We start from the raw sequence: 27,971 nt of genomic DNA, 5'->3' as shown, positions 1-27,971 counted from the left end.
GTTTGATCTGAATATCCAATGACCTCTGATTTAATGCTGCAAAACACCCCCGAAAAATGATACTTGTTCTTTTTCTTCTTGTAACAGAAAATGCGCTCAATAAGTAAAGTCCTTTCCAAGAAAGAGCCACAATTTGTATTCTTTTTTGGCCCTCAAGCAGTAGCACCCACTTCCCAGCTGACTGGATAATGTGTTTTAGGAGTGTGATCTTCAAATAAAAGCAAATGTCAAATGACTTTCATTCTCGGTCTACCTCAGCAAAACATGTCGTATAGGGGCTTGCAAAACGGTGACAAATGTCTCTCCTCCTCCACCAAAGTGCTTTTTGAAGTGGACAAAAGGGCACATGGGGACCGACCTACTACTGTTCATGAAAAGTCCAAGAAGAATGAAAAGACACCACTGTCGCTCTTGCAATGGATGGGAGGGAGAACACCGTAGTCATGGAGCTCACCGTCAGCTACTTCTCTCGATAGCATAGCTGTGTAGTTTGAAAGGGTGGCTTCACCCTTGATTGACCGCCATGACACGGGAAAATAGATGAGAATGTCGTCACCGAGCGCTGGCTCGTTGGTGAGCACAAACTGCTTACACCTGGGGATGTTCAGCAACAAAATGACACCGACTTGTGGCCACAGACTGCATGCTATTTATTTCATGCTCACCCATGAGCGTTTGGCTTGCAAAGGTCGATTCTTGCAAGAAGCCACTGTTTCTGCTTAATCATGCTGACTGACAGACAGACAGACAGACACTTTGCTCATGGGGCGTCACAGCCGCTGCCTGCACTTGCTCCTCATTTGGAGTCCAACAACTAACATGCAAGTAGTAGGTAGGTAGATGTCGATGATAAACTCAATCAATCTGAAGCCATTTTCCAATCCATTTTCACAGCCCTGCTTTGGAGAAAGAAAGGGGAGCGCGCGAGCTTCGGCCGAGCGAGCGAGCACCCGCGGAAGCAACAGTTGTCCGCAGCCGCAGGAAATGCGAGCGATGCCCAACGATTTGGGGTTTGCGTGCTCGCTCGGTTGGGCTTTTTCACCTGATCTTACCTTCTGCTGCCTTCTGGCCATGTCAGTGGGTTGCTTTGCGTTAAAGGGATAGGCGATGCAGCGCATGACAAACACGTAGAGCTGGAGTCTCTTTTTTCTCTCCTCTTCCTCCCTCTGCATCTTCTCAATATCCTCCTTCTCCTTGTCGCTTCCCACCGACGGACTGGGGCTGGAGGCTCGGCGGCCAGCGCTGCCGGCTCGGCCCCGTGGCTGGAGCCCCCCCGAGGCGCCGCTGTGACCGCCGCCGCCGCCGTCGCTGTCTCGGCTCGGGGACGGCCGCCGCCGCCGCGCTCCTTGGATGCTTTTGGGGAGCTCCGCCACCTCTTTGCGCTCCACCTCCAGGGCCTCATCCCCTTCCTCCTCGCTGGAAGACGGATCCAACATGCTGCCGAGTCGTCGACGGAGGCGACACTTGAACGCTCCAACGTTCGGCTACAACTCAAGGGGAACGAGGGAGGGAGGGAGGGAGGGAGGGAGGCAACAGATGAGGGAAGGAAGAAGGACGCTTCTCAGCTTCCAGGGAAAGAGAGAGGTGGGGGCCAATCCCCCCGAAGAGACAGACGATAAATGTTGCTTCGAAAAACAAATACAAACTACAGGATGCAGTTGACAATCTTTTAGCTGTCAATCAAACGCACACGGGAGGGAGGCATGGATGCAAGAGGAGAAACCACATTTGGGGCTGGGCTCGCATCAAGACAAAGCAGCCCGGGGGGGGGGGGATGCTGTGCTGGAGGAGGGACGAAAAGGAAAAAGAAGGAAAGGCCGCGGCTCGGTCGGCAACTTGCTGCTCTGGGGTCAGTTGGAGCAGGCTTGGAGCTGCACAACGGCCACCTGATGCTGCTACGCACGCACGCACGCACGCGAGTGCAGGAAGCAAGTCAGCTTGACAAGGCGCAGTGGTGCGTTTCAACGTGGACGTGCACGTCATCGAGAACGCGCACAGGGATTTTCAAATTCATTGACATACGTTATTTGTGAAATGACATACACGTTGGGTTTCAATACAGCATTTCATAACGTATATATCGCCGTTCTATTCTCGTCCTCGGCCAAATGTAACCAAATTTTCGAGCGCTTCTCCCCACAGGTGCCGTCATTGCTGACGTCGCTACGCACGTTGCGTAGCGTGCGTAACGTGCGTAGTGACGTCATGGGAATTGGTCGCAAACCCCTCCAAGGAAATGATGGCAACGTGGGAATTCCCATCTCGATTTCTATGGAGCCTGGCTCAGCTATCAAATCTGATTGTGAGAACAAACTTTTAAATAAACCATTCAACTACAGAGTGGGTCAAAACACAAATCAAACTAACAATCCCAGAACATGTTTTATTGTATGTATAATCAATAAGCAATACCATTTACATATTAAATAACACTATAGTCGAATGATTCCATATGGCTTAGAAAAAAAAAAAAGAATCAGAAAGAAAGAAATCCATGTTCATCTTAAAATCCCAATTACTGCCTGATTCTACATGAAGGGTGGAAAGCGGAATAGAATACTGATTACTGAATGCTGGGGGGGAACTAACTGGCTGTACTCAAACGTGCCTCATGTTAAAAATAGGTTTTGTGAACATTTTCAGAACATTGGAAATCGTGTTGAGAAAAAATAAAATAGAAAATAAAACCCATCAAGTAAAATAACGACGCCTATCCTCTGTCCCAGTTCTCAGGGAAGGGTGAACAAAATATATACTACATCCATCGCTTATTCACAGCACAGCTGTGTGTGACAGCACTGAGAAATGTCATGAAAGAAATGATAGGTGAACAATTTCTCCTATGCAAATGGCATATGCAGCAATGCGCACTTGAGAACCCAGATCAAGGTATTTCAAACGTGGACAAACCGAGCAAAATCATCCGACAAACTTCAGATAGGAGATTCAGCATCTGCTTGCTTGCCATTCACGGCACAGAGGTTGATGTTACAACTGTGTACAATTTGCAATTCATTGACATTTTTTAGCTCTCCTTGCCAACAGAAAGGCAATTACCAATGGATTCTCATTTGCAATGCTGAACAGGCTGTAGACAACAAAGATTCAAGAGGTTTTTTTAGGAATAATAAAAAAGGAATCATATCCTGGCTGCTTTTTTCTTTGTCTGAAACTTGTGCGCAAAGTCCTTTACAGAATGTATTTTCCACGCATAAAATCAATTGATTGCCAATTTGTAAAAGATAATGATGACAATACGGACGTCTTGTTTTTGGGTGATGAAACACAGACGGGAATACAGATGTGGTGCAAAGGGATTCAGGCCCCATTTCGGGGGGGTTAGGGCTAACCCTAACCCTTACCCTTACCCAGCAAGAAGTCAGTGCCAGAAAACTTTGGTAAAATCTTTCAACCGTCAAGGTACCACAGTTGCCTCTTAACTGATTTGTTTTGTCCTGTGTCTAGGATTGAGTGTAAATGTAACTTAATTGCACCCGATATCAAGGGGCAAATTGTTTGAAACATATTGCACATATGACGTACATACTACACGGGGAGGCTCCTCGCTTTATGACGGAGTTCCTTTCAATTAGGTACATCATTTAGAATGCTATGGTTCTTCGTGAAGCTCCACTAATGCAGTTCAGTCATAAATAAAGTCAACATTTGTCTGAAAACTGCAGCCATAGGTATAAAGCCATCCAATGGAAAAGAGTACAGCGGTAACCCAGCGCGCTGCCCAAAGAGGTCATTGCGGCATTTGTAACGTCCAAACATGAAGGAGTGAAAAAGCAGCAGGTCAACTCAATCAAGAATAAGAACGCTCCAAACAATGTATCGAAAAGAGAGAACTTTGATGACGTCCGCTTCTCTGTTTCTAGTCCATGCACTTAAGAAATGGGACAGACATCAAGTGACTTGCTTCAAAGCAATTTGTATGTCAACTGTCTCTATCCGGAGGTCAGACGATACAGGACACTGAGGATCACACCCTGTTTTGGTTTTCTTCAACCTGTTGCATAGAACTTGCTGAGTATACGTATGTTCCCTTGCATATCATCCAGTGTCCTTCCAATAGCAAGCTTTTTCACTTGACCGATGAGACTTTGGGAAGGGGAAGTCAACTTCCATATTGGTTTTGCAATAAATAATAGGTGGCGTTGTGAGGAAGATTGCATTTGTGGCTTAAGTAGCAAAACTGCTGGCTGGCTTTGTTTCACTTGCTAGCTCTCAGGTCACAAGCGATCAGCTTCAGAAAGGTGATGGAACGTGCGTGATGGCTTGCGACCCGAGAGTGCGATGACGACAGCAAGTGGCAAAACGGCCCCCGAGAGAGACAGGACGACTTTGCTGCTAAGCCGCAAAGGCAATATGAATCACAATGCTGTGTTTCCAACAGAAGGGGACATTTGGGAGTTGTCTTCCCCTTTAAATTGTGCTTGCCTAGCCGAATGATTTCAATGAGATGGAAAAAAACATACGCCAAAGAAGAGTCTGTGAACTCTGACAACATACGCCGCATACTAAGAGGGGCTGATCATATCTGCACAGGTGAGCCATAAAAAGCTGTCACTGTTGTAACACCACACCACACCACACCACACCACCTTATTACCACTTTGGGAGAATGCCATCTAAAAAATAAGCAAGTACAAAGCAAAAGAAGCAAGAACAAGGAGGAGGTTATTGCATTTTGCTTCTGAGGTGGCTTGCCCTCCTCCTTGGGCTCATTTCAAGCCAATGAGTGGTGTCAAACACAGCAAGAAGCAGATGGTTTAGCAGGGAACGACTTTGCGGAATGTCCAAACAATCAGCTTGCGTGAGCGTAGGCGGTAACATTGACATGACGTAGTACGTAGATAGTGCAAAGGAGAAATGAGCCACTTGTGTTCCTCATTCCCTGCTGATGCAGTGTCAGTCAAACTTCAAAACACAGCTGCAAACCCTTCCCCAAAAAATAAATATCCAAAAATCCGTGTAAAAAAGTCATCCGTTTTTTCTTCTTCTTCTTCTTCTTCTTCTTCTTTTAACCAAGAGTCTGGCAAAAAAGGCCTCCAAATGTCCAATGTTACAAAATGAAACGTCTCCTCTCCTCCTTGGGGGGAGTGTCGGCTGTTTGGAGCCCCACGACATCCTCGGCGGTCACGCTCTCTCTCAAGTCTCTACTTTCTGCCTGGTCCCATTCATCAGACAAGGATGACAAGGTCCGCTTCATGTCCAAAGGCCCAGAGCTGATCTCCTTGGCGTGGACAAGGCTGAGAAGGGCTTCATACAGGAACTGGTACTGATCCTGGTGAGCAGATCACAATCATGTATCGCAAGAAAGGTACTCTTTTCAGGCCAAAAAAAGAAAGATTGACTCCACTTCATGGTAACGAGTCATCGTTCAGTGCCATTCTAGACGTCAAAGATAGGTATGAAGTGGGTTGGCGGTTCAAGCCTCCACTTGAGTGCAACCAAATGTAAAGCGTGAGCCTTTGAGGCTTTCCCACTTTTGGCTCGCTCTACTTGCATAGCACAGTCACAATGATGTGTCCGCATTCAAAACACACAGGTGGAAGGCACGCTTCGAGGAGGACTCATGCGCTACCTTGGCATCAATGTGTAGATAGATGGTTGGAGGAGTCACCTCGTCACTCACCTAGCAGCTGAACGTTGGAGCAGACTCACCATGTGCGTGAAGACCCCCGGCCTCATGAGGTTGATCATCTTGGCCGCTTGATAGACATCGACGAGCCCTTCACTCTCCAGTTGCTGAGACAGCGTGGTGAGGGCGCACAGTAAACCTGCAGATACTGCTCCAAACCTGACAACCACATACACACACACACACACACGCACACTGACTGCACCATAAAATCGGATGAAGCATTCAATTAGTCCCTAAAGCTGCAAAATGCACTTCATTAGTTGTAATAAATATACATGCGGAGAGTGTGCTTTGAGAACCCCACTGCTGTCGACAAATTCAATTTGTCTCGTTAATAATCTTTCAGTACATTTGTATAGCGCTTTTCAAAAACCCAAAGGGCACTCTGCACAAATCTCGGGTCGTCACTCACTTATGACGACCTGCCTTTTTGTCGCTGAAGATGGCCACCCTTTCTAGGTGTCCTTTTCGATTGCTATCAAGAGTGCCCAACTATTGTATCGTTTTGGAATTTCTTCAAAACAATGCCCGATCGATGTTGATGTTGACAGACATGGTCGGGGGGGACGAGTCATGACAGTGACAGAACCAAAAAGTATCAGACTGACTCGTCATGAACGACGGTCGGTCCGTCACGGACGGCGGCCTCTCCCTTGACGATGTCGATAAGTTCAAAGGTTTTGCTGACGGGCAGCTCGGGATTTGGCCACCTGGGGCAGCGAAAGTGACGCACCTCCAATACGTAATCATCCTAGTGGTCAGACACAAAAGAGAAGGACATGCGTTCATGAACTGGATGAGGCAAAGACGCTCGCGGACGCAACCTGCGTGGCTTCCAGGATGAAGTCGTGGATGCTGATCTGCTCTTCGCCGGACAAGCGGAGTGAGTCGTGACTGATGAGGGTGACAGTGAAGGCTTCACAGTTCATGGGCTCCTCCCGACTGGGCCAGTACACAAACTCGTCCTCCTCCTGGGGAAGAAAACGACAAGGTTTTTTTCTCCGTCATTCATATTTTTCTCTCGTTATCACTTGATACTCCAAATAAAGTAGCCGGCATGCCTGTAAATGGCCGAGGTCGACTTGGCCTTTACCCGATCAAAATGGGATATTTTACAGCTAATCTAGTACAGAAAATCAATGGATGGATGGATGGATGGATGGATGGATGCATGGATGGATGGATGGATGGGTGCATGGATGGATGCATGGATGGATGGATGGGTGCATGGATGGATGGATGCATGGATGGATGGATGGACGGACGGATGGATGGACGGACTTGCACTGCCCTCTACTGGTTGTATAGGTGAATTGGTCACAGAGGAGCGCTGAGTCAGGTGAAATTGAAATCTAATTTTGTGATTATGCATTTTTCACAAATGAAATCTGATATAGTCCTTTATAGGGCATGGAAGAATATCATTTCCTGTCTTTCTCCCTGACAGCCGACAAGTAAAATCCTAATAATAAAGAGCGAGTTTATCAAAATGTTTCAAATGTTTATCAACGATAGGCAGACCAGTCGAACACTGCTCAGTTCTAGCAGTGTATCCGGAATGCATCATACTACCTGTGTGTGGTTGATGGGCAGCATGACAATCATTTGTGCATTATGGTCCCAGATCATTCTCCAGAAATCTTTTGTGATGTGGGGCAGAGGATGTTGGGTAATGATGAATTCATTACTGCGGTAGTAACCCTGCAGGAAGGGAAAAGAAATCAAATAATAAAGAAATCAAATAATACATATACGTGTACATATGTATATAATACATCATTCTTTTTTTTTATGCGACAGACTTTCATTTTCTTCAGTCTAAAGTATACTAGGGAAACATTTCTCACAAATATGTCACGTCTCGTCCCCGGCGCTTTTTCACTATGTGTCTGTAGTCGTGCTTTCTGTGTGTCTGTGTGCTCGCCTCTCCCTTCCCTTCCCTTCCCTTCCCCTCCCCTCCTGTGTGCCCATGATTAGTGCGATCATTGTCACCTTCCTTTCGTTACCTGTTGTCTATTTAAGTCATGCCTCACGCCCCGTCGGCTCATTGTTGTCGTACTGTCTTGTTGTCGTCACGTCACGTCCTTTGTGCGTCCTTTGTGCGTCTTTTGTGCGTCCTTTGTGCGTCCTTTGTGCATCCTTTGTGCGTCCTTTGTGCGTCCTTTGTGCGTCCTTTGTGTCACGTCCCTGTCGGTCAGTCCTCCAGTTATTGTTTTGTTTGCCGAGTTGGTCTTTTGAGTTGGTCCAATTAACCGAGCTGGTCCAAGCTGCATTAGGTCGCCCTGCTCCATCCGTTGGGGTGACAAAATCCACAAAGTGTGAATGGCGAGATTAGAAAGAGCAGAAAGTACTGACCATAATGTAAGAGGCGTTGATGTAATCGCTCCCCTTGACGCCGGGCAAAGGTGCTAAGCTCACCCTTGCTTGCTCCGCTGTTCAGTCACACCCAAATGAAATAAGCCAGAAAACAATCAGCGCTGGATAAGTCCGGTTATTTTGGTACAGAGATTCCCATCTGCACAGTGCACACGAAATTCCATTGCGAGATGACGTGGAGAGGTTTGAAAAGTCAAACCTTGCAATCCAAATGCCGGCCGGCCGGCTTAGATCCTTCATTTAGCACAATTGTGAAGCGACGGAAACACGGATCGAGCTTTACTCCAGATCTAGGCAGCAGCAAGTGGCAGATACAAATGTTTCAGTCGTCTCTAAGGTTGTAGTTGAAATGTGATTATTCACCATGAGATGGCAGACATCCACTGTGTCAGGGTGGAAGGGAGGCCAATAAAAAGAAAGAAAAAAAAAAGGGTGGCTTTTAGGGAAAATTGGAAACGGATCAGTTCACTTAATGATGAGGCAATTCTACAGGTGTCTACTTTGATGCTATCACCAATTTCAATTTGGCTTGCCCCCAGCCTCCACGACAACTGTTGACAGTTCATTCAAAGTGCGAGGAGTCCCTCAAAAAAAAGGAAAATGGACAGATCTAAGCACGCCGCCACCGTTTCCATGAACATTCCCTGCTCTAGCAGACTGAACGGCTAATCTTCATGTCCATTATTTTGGTTAATTGCGGGATTTCCTTCCAGAGATTGCTTCCATGACCGCTTTCGTAGCCTTGTGCCCAACGGAGGTTTTTGCATGCGAGACTTCAACATCCTTCTCTCTCACTCTCAGTCTTCTGCAACTGAGAGCAAGCACGGTGCATGTGGACAGCAAATCCTCGACAGCGTGCTGAGTGAGAGATACTATGTCTTTTGCTTTCCAAATGTAATCCCTACTCTCTCAGGACGCGCCCGCCGCTTTTCCCGCTTAAGCACAACTCGTAGAGCGAATGTAAGCGACTTGTGCTTTTCGGAGAAATCCAAGGCTCTGCTCGCAGGTAGGTTCCTGATCGTTCTTAGTAGGTGCAATGGTATAGGAGACAAAATGCAAGACTTACACGGCACCACAGAGCTGATTCGATTTTTCTCTTTGTTGCATTCCTTCTGAGAAGCGAAGCACTCTGTCAATCTGCCATTGCGCTGCGTCATCAACTGAAACATACGCATTGGCTTTTTAGAAGGGAAGAAAACCAGAGGCCTCAAAGCAACAGCCTTTAGTGAAATGAGCTACATTTTGGATCCACTTAAGAATGATGACCGAAATATTTGCAGTGAAAGAATGCACCATGTAAGCATGAGAAGCAAATATTCACCACAATTATTTCTGAATGTGCAAGCATGTGTAGCATGTGTCCCTTCACCTGAAAGTGTTTTTCCACACGTGTCCGACCACTGCGTCCTGGTGTCCTGATGGTGTCTGCGTAGTGATGAAGGCTGCAGGCTGCAACCTCACTCTCCTTGGCCAAGATGGCTTCCACCAAGGCATCGTGGATAAATACGTATTGTTCCTGGATGAGCCAAGCCAAATGGGATCGAGCACATTGCATTGTCAAACAATGTCAATAAACAGCTTGTAAAATTCACAATCCTAATCAGTGGCTACTGTATGCATATTATGAAGCTACTGTAGCCTACCGAAAGAGCGGAAAGATGCTGTTTGAAATGAAAACAAGAGCTAGAATGAAGCTAGAATGTACTTTTGTGCGCCATGAGACCAATCTATATACTACTCGAACAAATAGCAAAGTCATTTGTCCCAATACAAAAAAGCTAGAGCTCGCTCGAATGGGACTGTTGATGTATTTCTGTGCGACATAAGACAAATGGACTACTCGAACAAATGGCAATGTCATTGAAGATTCAAGAGTTTTTGATTCGCCGTGTTTGAGCGTGCCAAACAAGGAATTTGACTTTGGTGAATCCCATTCCTTGTTTGGCAAGGTTTGTTTGTTTGTCCCAATAGTTAAAGCAAAAGACATACAAACCTCAGTCTGTACCAAGTAGTTGCGCTGAGCACGTATGTGTTTGAGAAAGCCCAGGACATTAACAGTGCGCTTGTCCTTGATCTGCTTCAACATGCTGTCAATGACAATATAGGTCCCTGTACGACCCACTCCCGCACTGCAAAAGCACAGAAAAGAGGAAAGGCCAAAAGGCAGGAGCGCCATTTCAGTGGGCAAATGGAAAAAGAGAGGTCAAAGTGACTGACTTGGGATTTCTTTTTCAATCCAACACAAACAAAATTGCTCGAGTGCCAAACTTGGTCTTTGTAAATTCAAAGTTGACCACAAACCACTGGGATCATGCCAACATTTCCATCTGCCGTTCCCCACGGATCCTTTCTTTGCCCTCTTCTGTTTCAATGATAAATGCTCCCAACTGGTTCCATCATGCAACAAACCCGCATATATTTTGGGATCACAAGTAGATCAAGCGTTACCTGCAATGGACAATCATTGGCCCCATATCAGGCATTTGGGCAGCAGAGGACCTCCGAACAAATGTCAGGACAGGTAAAGTATATTCAGGAACGCCCATGTCGGGCCACTGCGTATAATGATACTGGAGAACGTTCCGCTCACTGTTGGCCCGGTGCCCCTTTGCACCCTGGATGGATGGATGGAAGAAGGAGAAGAAAGGACGTTTCAAGCTTTGATTGGAGACAAATGAGGGAAGGACAAGAGGATTGCTACCTTTTTCACTTTTGCGTGCAGCAGAGTAAAATGTCGAACAGTGTAGCAGGCATAGACTCGGGTGCTTTTCAGTGTGACCATTAGGTTGCCATATTGTTCACTATTCTCTGTTGGCCAGTACTGCTCACATTTTCTCTGTGACGACACAAACGCACACAAATTGAAATTGAGACACTTTTGTTTTGGCTTTAGCAAACCTCATCCTATTGTCAGGAGTGGTATTTTGCCCACTATGCGAATAGTGAGTTCATGTACCATGTTTTTGATTATTATTATTATTTTTTTTTAAATCCTCCTCTCTGTTTTAAATGCTTTGCCACTAGATGTATGTTTTTTTTTTCTTCCTTTGTTCAAAAGTCCATGTGTGCGTGCGCGCGTGAATGTCACATACCCGTCCTTTTTCAACTAAGTTAGTGATCATAACAATGACGCCTGTATTCTGCTCCCACACCATCCGCCAAAAATCTTCAAAGGTAGACTTGAGTGGGCCCTGGGCTGCGATGTAAGCTTTGGGCATATTGTAACCCTGGGTAGGGAGGGAGAGAGAGAGACATCATTAGAATAGTCAACATAATATTGAAAGCCTTCTTTCTAATACCATGCGATGTGAAGCCAAAACAGGCCCATCATTGTCCAACATGATAGAAACAGCAAAAGAAAGCATGCTCGAATAGCAGATCATGCACGCACGCAGGCAAAAGCGCTCCATCAGTGTCAGACGGCCGTCATAGCTGCTCTCGACACATTTTCAATTGGCCTCAGGTCGAAACCATAAATCATTTTGGTTTGCTACTGAGGTTCCTGCTTCCACGTTTTATTTGGAAGGAGGTTGTGAAGCTGTTTCACTGTCATTGAACATCCGCAAAATGCAGATTGTGTGGAAAAGACTCACGTCCACATAGTTGGCATTGATGTAGTCCGTGTGTTTGGAATCCTTCCCCAGCAAAATTCTTAACTTCACTCGGCTGTGGTCATCTGAAAATAAAACATACTACGTACTGGAGATGCTTTGTAAGGTTTGCATTTTGAAAGTCAAGCCAAGTGTTATTATGTAAAGCTGGGAGAAAATCCGCTCCACTTGGGAATGGTGTGATTTCTGTGCATGGGCCAGGTACTATCCCAATCATTGACTTGTGTTGAAATAAGAGTACATTTTCTTCTCCACTCACAGGCCACTATGTTGACGTATCTATTCTTATGCTTGTTTTCAGGACGGTTGGAGTTTTCCCAAGTGATTTTCATTTGTGCACCACAGCGCTGAAGCTCCTAGGGAAGCAAGATAGAAACAGACACACACACACACACACCGTATTGAATTTTGCATGGCAAAACCGTTTGAAAGAAAGGCAATGTTGTGCTCCGTTGCGCAGAGGCTGTTTTCCCCGTTGGACCTGCTGGGGGGGATTCCACCACTGGGACGTTGCACTCCCTTGTTCACTGTTACTACGTCCGTATTTCTTTTGGCTTCAGTCTGTTTCTTTCCAGAGATTTAATATTGAATGACTCTTACTTTTTGTGAGCGTGTGACATTACTACTGTCGATCGACCAATCGATCAATCGATCGATCAATCAATCAATCAATCAATCGATCGATCAATCAATCACCTGTTGAGGAGCCCAACAGTGTCACCACTAGACCTATTTCTCTTTCATTTGATCCCCTTTGAAAGATGAATCACGGTTCTTTTGTAGCGATGAGACGGACATCAGCTTCAAAATATTTCTGTCTGTCTGCCACTTGCTCCTGTCATTCTGAAAGGAGGCACCCTACGTGAGATTAGATTTACTCGCGTAACGACTCTGCCACCCCATCAGTTTTTTTTGGCTGCGTCTCACTCACATCACAGACATGTCTTCTCCCTTTCATATCATCAGATGAAAAAGCAGCACGTCAATAACTATTCCATGGATTTGTGGCATCTTGTCTACCTTCCGCTTGAAATCCAATTGACCTTTTTCACCATGGAACTCTTTCAAGGCGTCTCATCAATACGACTGTATAAACGGTACATGAATACGGACGGCTGAGGAATGAAAAAGAAAGCAGAGGAAAGCTTCACGGGCGCCTTCTGTACAATGTTTAATGCGTGTACACTTCAAACTTGGGATTGGGTTCTGCTATTTTTTTTCTTTTCTTTTAGATTTCTAGAAAGATCATTTTCATCATGAATGAAATGTAGTAATATTCCAGCGAGGTGCTTTTTTTCCTTCTGTACTTGACAGCAAAGTGAGTGGCAAAGACAAGACTTTAGTACTTACCTCAAAGTCCTGTGAATATCCTCGCATGTTATTCAAGGAGAACTCTGAGACATGCTGGATGAAGTGCTTTACTTCAATCTCTTTGACGTCATCTGAAGCGGGGACATAAGACCGCACTTTGGTCATGGAGCCCAATTTGATTTGATCTTTTTTCTCATTGTCAAAAAATCGAATCAAATGTCGAAAAGATTTGGAAAACAACGCACAACCGTTGTTGATGGGCAAAAACGTTGGGCTGTAGCTTTGGTTCACTAAAAAGATTCCAAATAGGATTCGACCGATTTTTAAACTTCATCACGAGTCAGCAACAAAAAGAGCCCGCATGGATTATCATCACCTGGGGGGATGGGGATGAGAGGGGCTGCCAGCATCCTGGGCGAACCTCTGTCCTCCACATGGAGAGGTGTTGTCTGAAAACAACGTCTGGAAAAGTGAACAGGACTTTTAAAGAGGATTCTTTTCATCACACTTGACTTGTTTGAGAGTTACCTATTGCTCATGTGCCGTCATCTGATAGATTGCCAATTGTCACACAAGTCATCTCATCCGTTGATATTATTCACATGACGTTTTTCGGATGGAACAACAGCAGCTCATCCCGTGTTTTGTGACTTTGAGGATTTATTCAAAGGTGAGCGCTGTATCCAAGCTATTTATTCATTTAGATTTCTTTATTTTCACGCGACTTATTTGTATGTTTCATTTGAGGAAAAAGCAGGCAATAATTTGCTCCTTAAATGTGAACGTACAAAAAGCCAGCAGATACCATACTAGTTTGTATGTAGTTGACTTTAAACTAGTCATCATGTGGCTCCATTTTCAAGCATGAGGGGGGGGGGGGGGGGTTAACTCAACACGACACTTGCAAGCCAGCTTGCGTGTCCAAATCTGCAACTCCTCAAAATAACAACAGTTCATCAACAGCCGCCGAACCAGTGTGTGTGTGTGTCTGTGTGTGTGTGTGTGTGTTTGCGTGTTGAGAACCCTCCTACCTGTATTTGATACAGAGCAGAGAGCAAAAAGCGTTCATGGTGAGAAAGGAGCAGAGGGGCGCAGACGGGCTGCAGCATGCTGCTGCCGCTAACGTGAATTAAACACTGACTGGCCAAGGAGGAGAAGGGTGGGATTGGGGGGAAGGCGGGAGGGAGGGAGGGAGGGAGGGAGGGATTGGGGGGAAGGCGGGATGGAGGGAGGGTCCGCACGGGGTGGAGCTTTCACAACAAGCCGTGAACAGCAGGTTCTGAGTGAGACCAGGCAGCCCCAGGCCACTTTGAGCTGCTGGTGTCATAATACATTCCAGACAAATGTGGTGAAGAAAAAAAAACCCCAACATGTTCACGTGTATATCAAAATATACACACATTTGTATGCCCATCTATATTCTAACTTTGATGATAAGCACCAAAGTATTTTTTGATTTTGTTGAATTGACTACACAACCCGTTGTAGACAGAAATCCAGGTCATGACCTGAGATTTGCTGAGCAATAGGATTAACTGCATTTGCCCCACCCCCTACTAGCAGGCTCGAGTTAACGCGCGTGTGTGCGTGTGTGTGTTGGTTTAAGATGAATGGTGGTGGTGGTGGTGGTGGTGATTATTTAATATGAAGGTTCATGCTTCAGTTTGACAAACACCAATACAGATTTAACACTGATGAAATGCTTGGCCACCATTTGACGGGCAATTTGTCTCTTTAGAATAGATGGATTTACCAAGATTTAGGCCGAGATTTCCGAGGGACCTGGCTCTTAAACTATGATCGCTAGTTTTCTTCAATGACAGAAAATGGAAATAAAAGTATACGAGGACATTTTAAGACTGCTTACACTGCTTCACTGTTCGAACCCAACAATTACATATTAATTGTTTACATATTAATTGCGACATTACATTCAATTCATTTAAGCATAAATAGAAATGAGTGGAAAGTCCTATTTTCAAATATTTTGTTCTTAAACAAAAAAAGAACAGAACATGTTATTAAAATCCAGCACCTGATTTCTTTTTCCCATATCACACCCAGCATGACGCGGCTTCAATATTTGTCAAGTTTGACATCAATAATGAACAAAGTCCCTTTTTAAAACTCATTTGTAAAGTCGCGCTTGCATTAATCAGGCAAAACTGAAGAACGGAGACTTGAGGGCTAAAAATAAGCTCGAGGTCGGTCCCACATTAAGCGTGAGTGAAATATAAGTTGATACCTGACCTGTGCAGACAGCTGGATCGATTAGAATAGAAGCGAGCGGGTTCTTTCGTACGGACGGCCTCGTTCAAATGGTGCGTGGACACCTTCAAATACCGTCAGCATGGTAACATTCCTGCGCGTTGCTATTTGAAGCCACAACGTTAGAGTGACTCTTTTGATGAGAGCTTGCCAAGAACGATGTACACAAGGCGGCGGCGACTAGCCCCAATGCAATCCGTCAAATCTTTCCGGATTGAACTGCATTTGATGGTGTGAAAGTTCTGCATGAAGATACAACTGTCCAACACTCACAAGAAAGCAACGTTCTCGCTACCCACCTCCAGTACACGATGAGTGCGGCAAGCATGAGAGAGAGACAGAAGAAGGACAGAGCTGAGACCTCAAGCAAAGGCGCCATCCAGTTCACCAGCCGTGAACTCTTTCTCGCTCGGTGGCTCCAGTTGGCGACTGAGGAACAAAGAAAAAAAAGGGTGGCTGTGAAACCATTAGCTACTACCTCCTATTTTGGTAATTGTCTGACAGCACCAATATGTACCGTATCTACATACGTATGTGTATCTACGTATCTGCACAATCCAAACTCCAAGTCCTTGCAGTCCAAAAAAAAAGGCAAATATCCTGGCACCCAGGTGTCCACAAAGGGTGACGCCATTTCAATTTTAACAGTGAAAACGGGGCACTTTTAGAGCAGAGTTTTATCTGAATTTGAGAACATAACCTGCTGCAGCCGTCCGTCCGTCCGTTCAGGTTATGAGTTTAGCCTGAGTTAGTCACAAAAAGTCAAAGTCTGCTTTATTGTCCATCTCAAAGTCAGGTTAAAAAAGAGCCAGCCACCCTCCTAACACTTCGAATCCTGGCTTTAGACTCAACACGGCTCGCTAAGCCATTCATCTCACTTTGTGGTACTCTATAGGCCTCGGGCCCATGCACGGTATACGTAGTGCTGTCGCTGCCTCACTTTTATGCTTGAACATACGTCCGTGCAGAGGACACGGATAAAAGCCCCAAGTTCCCCGTTTCCCCTTACCATAAGAGAAATCAAGACGTACTAAATAGGTGAAGCTCTTTATGATTTTAGTGTCATTTATTCATCCGACAAAAAGCATGCGGGGAAACGGAGCTAGAAATGGAGCCAGGCCTTTTCCCCCTCCTACAAATGAATCCAGCCTTGCTTTCAGCCTTCTAGCTTCTACTTCTCTCCCCATGTGGGAAAGTAGGCCAACAGCAAGATCTGAGCAAGGAGGGAGGCGGATACAAAGAAGTTGAGGGGGTGGTGGAGCATGAGCGAGAGAGAGAGAGAGAGAGAGAGAGAGGGTGGAAAAAAGATTTGGAAAGGAAAAAGAAAGACCAGGAGGGTGTACATGGGAAGTAAAAAACAAGAAAACAAAAGGCAAGTTTGCTTGGTGAAAATAGAGAGGAGGACGTTGACATAAGTGTACTCAACAAGCCTTTGAGTAACAGCAATATTGGCAATATTTGGGTGTCCATGTAAACACGCCCTTTATCAAATTGAACTGAAAAGAAAAGAAGAAAAAGTAGTAGTGAGGTCCGTACGCCACAGTGCAAGCCATGAACAGCAGTTAAGTCAATTGACCTTTTTGTCACCACGACTCACCAGAGTGGATGGAGACACAGTGATGTTTCGGGGCCTCCGTCGCTCGCAGCTTAAGCGTCAAACGGCAGCCCTCAGGAACCGCTCCAAGGTTGTACACCGCAACAGGGGGCCAAGACGTCGGATCCGCTGCCGTCTCTTCTTTCTCCTTTGCGGCGGCGGCCGCTTTCACACAGGCTGGATCATCCCCGGCCACGCTGTCGTACATACGGCCCTGGCCCTCCTCGACTGCCTCTGCCGGCCGCTTCTTTCCCTTTTTCTCACTTTTCTCCTCTTCCTCTTTTTCCGTTTCTCTTTCCTCGCCGCCTCCATCCTTATTGTCGCCGCCGCCTTCGCTCCCTGGTCTCGTCTCGCCGTCCTCCCTCGCCGAGGATCTGCCGACATCCACGTCGTGACATCTGCTGGGCCAAAGCGAGCTAGGGAAGGAGGAAATGACTCCTCCGCTGAAGCCCAGAGCGGCGAGTAAAGCGCTGGTCACCACAGAGGCTACCGTCGCCTGACTACCGCTGGAAGAAGGGCCGATGCCTGTGGCCATGGAGACGAAGGAGAAGGGAATGCCCGAGGAGGTCCAGGTGGAGGAACCGGAGGAGATGGGGGCCATGTCGGCCGAAGAGGCAGGTGAAACTGTTGGCTGACCAACACAATGAAAGAGTTGATTCTCCGCAGTGCCGAGCTGTTTTGCGCACGCTCGCACGCACGCCTGCGTTCCTTACCATTCCGGTTTTGACGATTCGCGTCCCCTCAAAGATTCTTGTGGTGTTTGCTGAAAGCCCAAAAGGAAATGCGCCATTGTCACTTTGAAGTTTGATTTATCCATCACTCGTATTTATTCATTGTTTGTGCCTTCTTGTTTTTATTTTTGGTGTTGTTTACTCGTATGTACGTATATCGTGTACTACGTCTTGTCAGCGTGGGATAGCGGGACCGCCGTTTCCATTTCTTTGTGTACGTGAAGAAGAAATTGACAATAACGCAGACTTTGACTTTGAAGTCACCATGTCATTATTTCATTCCAAAAAACAAAGTGCACAAAGACTGCAAGCCAGACTGCTGATTGGCTTGGTTCTATGCAGGTGGCCCCAATTTGGCCTCACTAGACGCTTGTGACAAAGCTGGCGGTGGTGCGTGAGCGTGAGCGTGTGCGTTACCTCTGAAGAGCATGCTCTGACTGAAATCACTGCGCATGTCGTTGGCGCAGACAGCCTGAACCCGAAAAAGGTACAGAACCTCCGCTGAGACGTGGGAGATGACCGCCTCCTACATGGCACCGACACAAATTGACGTCAGTCAGATGCTAAAATCAGCGCGGGCACGTTTCAATGTTCAATCTCTTTCTCAACGGATTGGTTGCGAGATGTCGATCAAATATGAAATCCACGTGGTCGCACAAAGCGTCCCAAATCCAACACTCTTGCCCTCTTTTCTGCCAAAAGAGACCATTGAAAGGGAACAAATATCCCCTCAACAGCAGCCCAATTTGGTTGGCTGCTTTTCCGCTCTCAAACTTGATGTATGTTCTGCCCTTGTGGAAATGATGAATGCGCTTAAATCGCTTTTTGAGTTTGCGTCCATCTCATTTACACTTCATTCATCATGGCACTATCATTGATCCCGATCATGAGCTCCAAAAAAGGAAAGCGGACGAGCAAACGATGAAAACAGGACATAGACGGACGAGCAAACGATAAGCTCCAGTCCATGGCTAAACTTGACACCTTCTTTGTGCGCGTGGTGGTCGACCGGATGACTTTTGAGTTGCTGTTCCACAGCGTGCAAAGAAAAGAGCACAAGTCGAAAGCCGCCACATTCAAAGAATGTATTGTACGGCATTCAATTGGTTTCCCGTGAAAAAAAGACCATGCGATGATAATTGCTTCCAAAAGGTGCGTTGCTTCTTGAAAAGACAACGATCTGAAAGATGATGATACCGATAAATGGACATTGGCCATCATTCATTCCATTCTTTGGTCTCGCAGTAAATACCGAATGACCAGCATGCGATCCAATAATGACAGTGAGCTTTTCTGCCATGACAAAAATGTCAGCCTCACTATTCTTCGTCTATCTTTCTTCTCCACCTGAGCTGACTTTGTGACTAATGACAGCTCTGTTGAACGTACTTTCACTTGCTATTCTCCATTATCATGAGGGATGCGTTGAAGGGAGTCCCAGAAAACAGAGAGAGAGAGACGATGGTAGAAAGGAATGACAGTGGGAATGAGCAGCTTTCAGAAAGAGCTATCGTCTCTCCAGGTAATGAATGATGGACGGGAGGGTGAAAGAGCATTTGCCAGTGGTTCATCACGGTCGACCCCGCTTTCTGAAGCTAGGGGGCACTCTGCTCTCTCTCTCTCTCTCTCTCCCTTTCACCGTTTTCCCATGGAGCCGCTGGCCCAAGGTCATGCCTTTTGCACAGAGCGGTAGTGTTGTATGGCCTCCAGCCTAGCATTAGTATTCTGCCAGTTGACCAGCAGACTACAATGTTAGGGAATGAAGCATCCAGTCTTCTCCGCCACATTCTCTTTTTGTCTCCTGCAATCCTGGACCTTGTTTAGGGTTTCACTCATTCACGTGACGCGTGTAGCTGTTTGCTTCTTTAGCGGCAATTGTCCCGCTCATACTTGCAGCGTTTTCTGATATTTGCTCATTAGGATGACGCAAAGCTTCGACCGACTTTCATTCTTACCTCATTCACTGCCATAGATGTCAAAGTCTTTCACTGGCAGCCCAGATAATATCCAACTTTGACATGCGTCAATGGCAGTGAGTGAATGAGTTCATAAGGACATAAGGCGTATTGCCATTGCGTGAACAAACACATTTTAGAATGGGAATACTAACATCATCTCACTCAATCCACACAGTCTTACCAGTTTGTGTTTGGCATCTGTGAGGTGTGTCTCTTCATAGCTGTCATCATGAGCTGTCCAGCTGTAGGATACCAGAAAGTGGAGGATAGGTGGATGGTAGATGACCTCCGGACGTGCCCATCCAAGCACCAAGGCGCTTACGTTCACGTGTTGCACCTTTATGTTTACTGGAGCGCTGCTGCACACTGGAAAGAAAAAACAAAACAAAGCAAGGCCTTCTCAAGCATCCACACCAGAGCCATGCCCCGCTTCCTATGCTGCCAAATGAATTGGCACCATCACGAGATGCGAGAAGCGGCCGTGCCGGCGTGAAGCCCCGAACGACACGCTCGCCGTCACCTTTGACTCTTTTTTTCTTCCATCTACTCTCACATCGGAAAGAAAGCGAGGCACTTTGCGAGACCAGACAACCACCAATGCAAAACTAAGGTACTCGCTCTTAAATGACTGGGAGCAAAAAGAAATACTAATAATAAATAAAAAATTTCAATCAATCAATAATATGCGGTAGTGGTCTCAAACACGTCAAAAGGTTGTGTGTCGTTGTTAGTGGATGTTAAGCATCAATTCCGACTGCCTTTGAGGAAACGAAGGCCATTGATTCGTCCCAACGCTGCATCGAGTCATACAAGTGAGCGCAGCTATATTCAGTGATGAACATGCTTTGATGGCGGCTCGCGTGCCGAGTGGAACCGAATCGATTAGCTTGCTCGAAAAGAACCGCGGTCATTTTCTATTCGTAACATGCAGTTGGAGCGAGCACCGAGTGGCTTTGCATTACTAAAGCCGTTGGTCGCGCACTTTACACAGTCCAATAGACACACAGGCTTGCGGAGAGGTCATGAACAGTTCAAGCAGAACCACCACCACCACCATGCCTTGAATGATATCATCTGACAATGGGACAACTTACTACTATGAAATTGCCAAATATTATGGTCTGCTTGTTAAATGTGTCTGCATCGAAATTTGAAACATGACTACAGCTTTCCTCAAGACAAACATATATGTATATCCAAGAATGAATATCTGCCCCAACGGATACCTTGAAGTATACATAGCTATGTTGGAAGTTGGACAATAACCAGGCTGCGGCAGCTACGCAAACAGCTGCGTGTCAGCTCGTATACAAATAGTTCACAATCACTATCTGTTCACAAGTAGTAGTAAAGTACAAATACTTTAAAAAGGGACAGAGTATCGGTACTTGCGATGGAGCCATCGCTGGACTATGGGCTGCTTAAAAAGAGCAATGACCCATATTCCGTGTGCGCAATACAACTCAAACGGTTTGGAAGCTGGAGCCGCTCTGGCAGGTTGCTTGATGAATAGATCCTCTTACGGCTTTCAAAGGAGATAAGCATGCACACCCATACATCACGCTCACACACCCATACATCACGCTCGCGCGCACACACAGGCCAGAGAACGAGTCACCACTGAGCACTAGTATACAGTCAAATCATCCAAATGACCATCTACTCCTTGACCTTGAGAGGGATACCGTACCTGTGAGATGAACAAACAAGCCATTATGGATGATGCTTTTTATCTGCTGTCTGACCCACATCATGGAAAACAAATCAATATCAATTTCGTAGAGTCCGTCACAAAGCTGTAAGGATGTGACCCCTGCGCACATTTTCTGCATTCGGTCTGAGAGACTTCCATATTTTTGAGGGCTGCCTTAAAATACAAATTCGACATGTACACCCAGTGCGCAGTTACGGATCCTGGAGGCAAATCGATTGTAGTATCGGTCAAATAAAAAAAAAATTCCAAACCTAACGAAGCATAAAAGCACTCAGTCAGATACAAACACACAGGCTTGTGATAGAATATAGATAGAATGGAGTCAGCACAAAAGTAACACATTTGACTTCAAGTCAGCTACTTAAATTCAAGATTTGTCAATCCGTAAGGAAAAAGTGTTTGTTTGTAGTCATGTAGTAAGTGAGCTGCACCCCTCCCCCCCTCCTCCTCCTCCTCCTCCTCCTCCTCCTCCTCCTCCTCCTCCTCCTCCTCCTCCTCCTCCTCTTTCAAAAGAGCTTATCCTGTTCGATTGTCAAAGTGAATCCCACCCACTACAGTAGTCAAGGGCACGGCGCAAATGCCAGAAAGGTCTTTTGGGAGGGGATATGCAACGCGTCCATGTCGCACCCGTCCGCCGCGTATACTACAGTAGAGTCGTTGACACAACACAGATGCTTGAGACGTTGAGAGTAGCACTCCCACACATGGGCTGCAGATAGTAATGTGCTGTTGTTTCAGCGCTAATGAGGCAGGAACAAGAAGGGGACCCGTGCGCCTACCTCCCTCCCTCCCTCCCTCCCTCCCTTCCACTGCCTTATGCTCGGGGAGTCACACAGCGAGAGAGAGAGCTATCCGAGACCACACGCACACACACACCTACCTACGTACCTATACACTACATGCGCCCACATGTCAGTCACTGGGTCGTTTCCTCCGGGCAACAAAGTAACACTAAATAGCTCTCGTTTATTACCATTAGGAGCTGTCAGCAATTTAGCAAGAAAAACAAGGGGCTTTAATAAGACTTTATAGATTGGCAAACTCAAATAGACACAACAATGAATGAGTGTACAGAGGCCTCAGTTAGTAACCTTCTAGATTTCAAAAGGTACCATTCAGAATGATCACAATTTGCGCATTGACTTTATGTGCAAAAAATTGTCTTCATTTTAAAATAAAATAGCAGCAATTAATATGACCATTTAGCGTTGGGGGGGAAAAAAAAGAACCGTTTTTACTCGTCTCTGATTTCAAAACTAGTTATTAGTTTGCCGTGTAGCCTATCGGTACTGTATATACTACGTAATATGGGAGGTTCATCCGTGGCCCTCAGAAGGAAACTCTGACAAGATCAAAGTTGCACCTACCTCTGGAAGATTCTGTGCCGCCGTGCGAAAGCTCAGGCAACCAGGCGTCTTTGACAGCCGACTTGAAAACATGCCGATCGTCCAGGCTCTGAATGGGTCTGAAGTTGCTGCGAAGATATTCCACCGACTTCACGTGGTCCTGTTGCTCCGTGGTGAAAATGGAGTAAAAAGCCTCTAACTGGCAGAGACAGACACAAAGAAAAGAAGAGAGAGAGAGAGAGAGCGAGAGAGGAATACCATCGTTGAAATAGACTCCCCATTTCACTCTGAAAATGCAAATACTTTTCAGTCTCTATTTGGAAGCAATCATCATGCTATTGTAACACAAGTACCTGTCCAAATGTGTCTCAATCATACAGTCAACTGTCACATTCCGAAAAATGCCAAGTGCCGCATTCCGAAAAATGCCAACTGCCTGTTTGAATAGCTCGCGAGAAAGAGCACATGCATACAAGTGTCGCGTGGAAAGGATGGGAACGGCTTTAGCGTTGAGCCACTGGGAAAGCAGGCCCAGAGCAACCAGCGTCACGCCAGCCGACCTACTTCCTTCGACAAAAGCAATCAAATATATCCAAAGAGATGGGGAACCAAAGTGAATGCAATTGAAGTTCATCCCAAAACGTTTGCGTCCAGTGTGTTCCTCACCTGTTTGTAAGAGACATAGATGGGTCTGCTGAAGATGATCCATTCCACAATTTTGCTGCAGGGAGGAGTGGTCAGGGAGCCCGTGTAGCGGTAATAGCTGCCCAATGACGACGGCAGCAGATCTTTTAGGACAAAGGGCTCCAAGAAAGTCTCTTTTTCTATCAAACAAAAGTGAGTACAACATGTTCTAATCAGCGCTGTACTATCTTGTTCCACTATCACGATCGAGCCTTGCACACCTACCGATCGTTAAAAAAAAAAAAGGCAATCATTTTGCTGATGTCTTTTCATCCACACTCATTGCATATATGATAAAGTTAAAAAAGTCCCAATGATGCTCACACACACACATCTGGGTGTGGTGAAATGTGTCCTCTGCATTGAACCCATCCCCGTGTGATTTGGATCCATCTCCTGGGGGAGCAGTGAGCAGCAGCGGTCATTTGCTGATCCTGACCCCCCCAAGTCCAACCCTTCATGATGAGTGCCAAGCAGGGAGGCAATGGGTCCCATGTTTAGAGTCTTTGGTTTGAACCCACAACCTTCCAGTCTCAGGGCGGCGGACACTCTACCACTAGGCCACTGAGCTAGTATGGTATGGTATGATATGATATTATAATGTTTAATGAATGATTTGATCCTTTTATTTTGGTTCTATTGTGAACAGCAGATGGTAGCGAGCTGCAGTAGCATCTGCTGTTCACAACTTGAGAGTTGGAATGCATTTAGCCATTAAATCACCTCGCGGTGTTGGAAAGACATTTGAGTTGGACAAATGGACAGGTTTATTCCAACTCTCAAGCGGCGCTGTCACTCACCATGATGGACCACACCCTTTAAGCCATGAATGATGGGCTCAACAGCCGGGTTGTCTTGTCCTCCAACCTGAAATGCAAGACACGTAAACAGCAGTTCTCATCTTGCAAAGATATTGCGGATGGATTCATCAATGTGCAAGACTGACATGATCTACCTTTGCCCCCTAGCTAAGGAAATAGTATTTGCAATGATGGACTTGATTTCGCCAAGCATCGGTCTTATCAAAAAGATGACAGGAATAGAGTGCGCTCGTCATAAAAACATGCTTTTTGCATTCATGGCTATCCTTGCGCAATCTGACAACCAAAATGACACAATCATAAGCAGAATCAAGTTGCAGCATGTGAAGTGCAGAATAATTAGGATGAATTATGAATGAATTAGGAAGAAAAAGAGCAATCAGCAAGCTCCCACTGAGTGAAGCCATAGTAACCGCATCTACAGAGCATTTGACTCTCTTGGATTGGAGAGCCACTGTTGTCATGGAGTCTGAGAGTCGGTCGGTAAAAGCCACATACAAACGTAGGTCCTCAAATGCTCTTTAATTGCATAAATGGGACGAGCGTGTGCAGACCTGAGAGAAATGCTCTTGTAGCCGCAGCAGCTAAAAGGAGGGCAAACGCTCGCTTTGTTTCTATGGAAGCCAAACTATAGGTGTTTTCGATCAAATGGCCTCATTTCTATGACCTGTAGTAACACAACAAATCCTCTTACAATATCATTAAAATCATGAAAAATTCATAGACTGGAAGCCATCTTTAATTTCTTTCTTTCTTTCTTTCTGTCACGTGCATCAGCACCTTGGACAGTTCTCTATCTCTGCTCCTGCTCATGACCTGTTATTTTCCCTGCTTTCTTTCTTTCTTTCTTTCTTTCTTTCTTTCTTTCTTTCTTTCTTTCTTTCTTTCTTTCTTTCTTTCTTTCTTTCTTTCTTTCTTTCTTTCTTTCTTTCTTTCTTTCTTTCTGTCACGTGCATCAACACCTTGGACAGTTCTCTATCGCTGCTCCTGCTCATGACCTGTTATTTTCCCTGCTTTCTTTCTTTCTTTCTTTCTTTCTTTCTTTCTTTCTTTCTTTCTTTCTTTCTTTCTTTCTTTCTTTCTTTCTTTCTTTCTTTCTTTCTTTCTTTCTTTCTTTCTTTCTTTCTTTCTTTCTTTCTTTCTTTCTTTCTTTCTTTCCTTCTTTCTTTCTTTCCATGTGCACGCCATCAGCACCTTGGATAGTTCTGATTCTCTGCTCCTGACCTATTATTCTCTGTGACGTCCTTCCTTCCTTCCTTCCTTCCTTCCTTCCTTCCTTCCTTCCTTCCTTCCTTCCTTCCTTCCTTCCTTCCTTCCTTCCTTCCTTCCTTCCTTCCTTCCTTCCTTCCTTCCTTCCTTCCTTCCTTCCTTCCTTCCTTCCTTCCTTCCTTCCTTCCTTCCTTCCTTCCTTCCTTGCCACGTGAGGCTGTTCCACATTCTCCCACACGCATATCAACTGTCACGATTGCCCTTTGAGGGCTCACGTACAAATAAGTAGAGTAAGTAACTATGTTGGCATGTGTGCGATGACTTTGATGACTTATTAGTTTTCACACTCAAACCAATTTACCATGTGGGATAATGCCGATTTGAAGAAACCCCAAAAAGAATTCCAACCTGAAAGAAAACTGCCATGGCTGCGATGATTCTCTTCTCCCTGAGTGCTGCGCCGAGGCTGTCAAAGTCATCTGAGTTGTACATGTAGATTTGCATCTGTCATAGAGGGCACAACAATATATATATATATATATATATATATATATATATATATATATATATATATATATATATACATACATATCGATATATGTATCAAAAAAGAGCAATGTTAGTTTCAAAACAGTATTTGGGAAAATGATGGCTGTCAACGTTTGCACGCCAAATGACGCTTTTAGGATTCCTGAATTTTCTCTCATCACCCTGAAAATACCACTGATGATAGCAGTGATCATATTGTATTCATACTTTGGTTTTGCACCAATGTTTTCCAAGAGTGATGCACTGTTATTATGACAAGCAGTTAGCTTAAAAAGTACACGCAAGAATGCATTGCAGAAAAGCAAGGTGTTTTTGCTTGGTTGTTTTCTTCCCCAGAGAGTGAAAGCAGTGCTCAGCAATGTCGTGTTCACTCAAGTTCCCACTTTCTTTGTCCATGCTGGTTGTTGCTCATAAACTTGAGCAGTTTCCTTAGTTTCTGTTGAAGCTGCTCCCCAATCATCCTAATGTTTGTCATCTTCATGTAACGATTTTCCTCTCGGCTGTCAGTACGGCTTCCGTTTGGCCCGGCTCGGCAGCGGAGCTTTCCAAACACGCTCCATCCAAAGCCTGAACAGAACGCCATTTATGCACGATTGCACTCTGTGCGGCGACAAAGTTTCCAATGGGGTCTGCGACTTGTATTTTTTGCACATCTGGAACGCTTCTGAGAAGTGCGGTGGCAAGTGAGTGCAATCTGCATAGCTCAGAGTTGTTAGTGAAAGCAGAACATTATGCATGACCTTTTACCCCTCTGCTGTTTGAATTTCCGCAGTGCAACGAACGCAGAGACCTGCTGAATTCAAATCTTTTCTACAGCTGGAGGCAGAGCAAAGCTTTATGTAAGGAAGTAATGACTTACGTAGAAATAGATGTGAAAGTGAGGAAATGCCGAACAAAAACAAGATTCTATTTTCTGATTAGAAACTAGCAGACCTATTATATGGAGAAGTATGGTTGGCTTTAAAGGCATGGCATGGCATGGCATGGCATGGCATGGCATGGCATGGCATGGCATGGCATGGCAGTATAGTGAAGATAGATGACTTTTTTTTTTCTCAGAATGTGGCAAAGTGTATATCATTAAGTGAACTATGCTAAATGGGCTGCATCTGTATTTAGGGGGTATTGTGAAAAGCTCTCAAGAGTATGAGCCGAACCGTCTTTCACCTATACACAAACGCACACAACTACAGACAGATGGCAACGGCTCTCTCTCTCTCTCTCGTGCAAGTTGCCAACTATCTCATTGCAGAAAATCAGTGCGCCACAGCTTTGCTCAAGGAGACAACCTTCAGAGGACTGCTGATGCAAAAATGTAAATGTTTTTTACATTTAGTAGAACACTTCAATCCATTGATACCCATTTGTTTGGATGGCACATTTTACAACAGCTGCAGCTGTAACAAAGCGCAATGGGACAACCGCAGTGCTAAACAACTTACTGCAACCATTTGGTGGCCCAGTTCAGAATAACTCACCAATTGAAACGAACCCATTCACTGCCAACGACGTCTACCATTTCAACTGGGCTGGCAGTCAATGAGTTAAAAGCTTTTGATACGACACCATGTCTGTGCCCTCAGAAAATCTCTTTTGGTATCAAACAATGAAATAAAGAAAAGGAAAAAACAGGTGTCTCCCCCGGGCCATTTCAGGATGAAAATGTAAAGTAGTCGCTACTCTGTGACAGCTGACCATGCTGTCGTGATCCCCGCTGAGACTGGGCACGGAAGCCCTCGAGGGACCGACGCTTTTGAAGGAAAGCTTTGTGTCCAAACGGACAACAAAATGCAGCGCACGGCCGGCGCCTTTGCTTTCAAGAGCAAAGAGTGAGGGCGCCAACAAGGTAGGAAGCCTTTTCCCTGTCTTACAACTGCACTACGCTAGCGTTTCAGATTTCCTGCATCAAGGTTGTCCATGGTAGAAGGTCAGACATTGGAGTGCTGCTTTCATCTAGCTCACTGCAACACATTGAAGATGTGTGGACAGAGTTGTACAAAGTGGCTTCGAAGCTAATGTTCACATCACGCCACGCCACGCCACGCCACACCACACCACGCCACACCACACCACACCACGCCACACCACACCACACCACACCACACAATCTGTCTTACAAAGGCAAGTGCAACGCATGACATGAGAGATG

General features: G+C 45.6%; 2 protein-coding genes across 6 annotated transcripts in view; both read right to left on the bottom strand.

The window, feature by feature from the left end:
• cadpsa (Ca2+-dependent activator protein for secretion a) overlaps positions 1 to 1,490 on the bottom strand; it is a 42,628-nt gene extending 41,138 nt beyond the window's left edge. For all 5 annotated transcript variants that reach the window (XM_061291994.1, XM_061291990.1, XM_061291991.1 and 2 more), the window contains exon 1: positions 1,053 to 1,490. In XM_061291994.1, coding sequence (XP_061147978.1) covers positions 1,053 to 1,436 — 384 coding nt within the window. In that variant the 5' untranslated portion in view covers positions 1,437 to 1,490. The remainder of the gene's footprint in view (positions 1 to 1,052) is intronic.
• An 873-nt stretch (positions 1,491 to 2,363) lies between these two features.
• Positions 2,364 to 27,971, bottom strand: part of LOC133162236 (receptor-type tyrosine-protein phosphatase gamma-like) — a 64,991-nt gene continuing 39,383 nt past the window's right edge. The window contains exons 5-29 of the mRNA XM_061291289.1: positions 25,682 to 25,777; positions 24,044 to 24,110; positions 23,226 to 23,383; positions 22,581 to 22,758; positions 19,681 to 19,865; positions 17,959 to 18,067; positions 17,524 to 17,573; positions 16,814 to 17,441; positions 15,516 to 15,645; positions 13,325 to 13,410; positions 12,988 to 13,079; positions 11,897 to 11,993; positions 11,620 to 11,702; positions 11,119 to 11,253; positions 10,728 to 10,862; positions 10,475 to 10,641; positions 10,020 to 10,155; positions 9,396 to 9,542; positions 9,093 to 9,186; positions 8,006 to 8,082; positions 7,223 to 7,351; positions 6,475 to 6,621; positions 6,259 to 6,401; positions 5,671 to 5,806; positions 2,364 to 5,290 (exon numbers count right to left, since the gene is read on the bottom strand). Coding sequence (XP_061147273.1) covers positions 5,069 to 5,290; positions 5,671 to 5,806; positions 6,259 to 6,401; positions 6,475 to 6,621; positions 7,223 to 7,351; positions 8,006 to 8,082; positions 9,093 to 9,186; positions 9,396 to 9,542; positions 10,020 to 10,155; positions 10,475 to 10,641; positions 10,728 to 10,862; positions 11,119 to 11,253; positions 11,620 to 11,702; positions 11,897 to 11,993; positions 12,988 to 13,079; positions 13,325 to 13,410; positions 15,516 to 15,645; positions 16,814 to 17,441; positions 17,524 to 17,573; positions 17,959 to 18,067; positions 19,681 to 19,865; positions 22,581 to 22,758; positions 23,226 to 23,383; positions 24,044 to 24,110; positions 25,682 to 25,777 — 3,627 coding nt within the window. The 3' untranslated portion in view covers positions 2,364 to 5,068. The remainder of the gene's footprint in view (positions 5,291 to 5,670; positions 5,807 to 6,258; positions 6,402 to 6,474; positions 6,622 to 7,222; positions 7,352 to 8,005; positions 8,083 to 9,092; positions 9,187 to 9,395; positions 9,543 to 10,019; positions 10,156 to 10,474; positions 10,642 to 10,727; positions 10,863 to 11,118; positions 11,254 to 11,619; positions 11,703 to 11,896; positions 11,994 to 12,987; positions 13,080 to 13,324; positions 13,411 to 15,515; positions 15,646 to 16,813; positions 17,442 to 17,523; positions 17,574 to 17,958; positions 18,068 to 19,680; positions 19,866 to 22,580; positions 22,759 to 23,225; positions 23,384 to 24,043; positions 24,111 to 25,681; positions 25,778 to 27,971) is intronic.

This window comes from Syngnathus typhle, linkage group LG11 (genome assembly GCF_033458585.1).
Source record: "Syngnathus typhle isolate RoL2023-S1 ecotype Sweden linkage group LG11, RoL_Styp_1.0, whole genome shotgun sequence".
Classification (NCBI taxonomy): domain Eukaryota; kingdom Metazoa; phylum Chordata; class Actinopteri; order Syngnathiformes; family Syngnathidae; genus Syngnathus; species Syngnathus typhle.
Note: the sequence above shows the minus strand (reverse complement) of the source record. Positions and strands in the feature narration are given on the sequence as shown.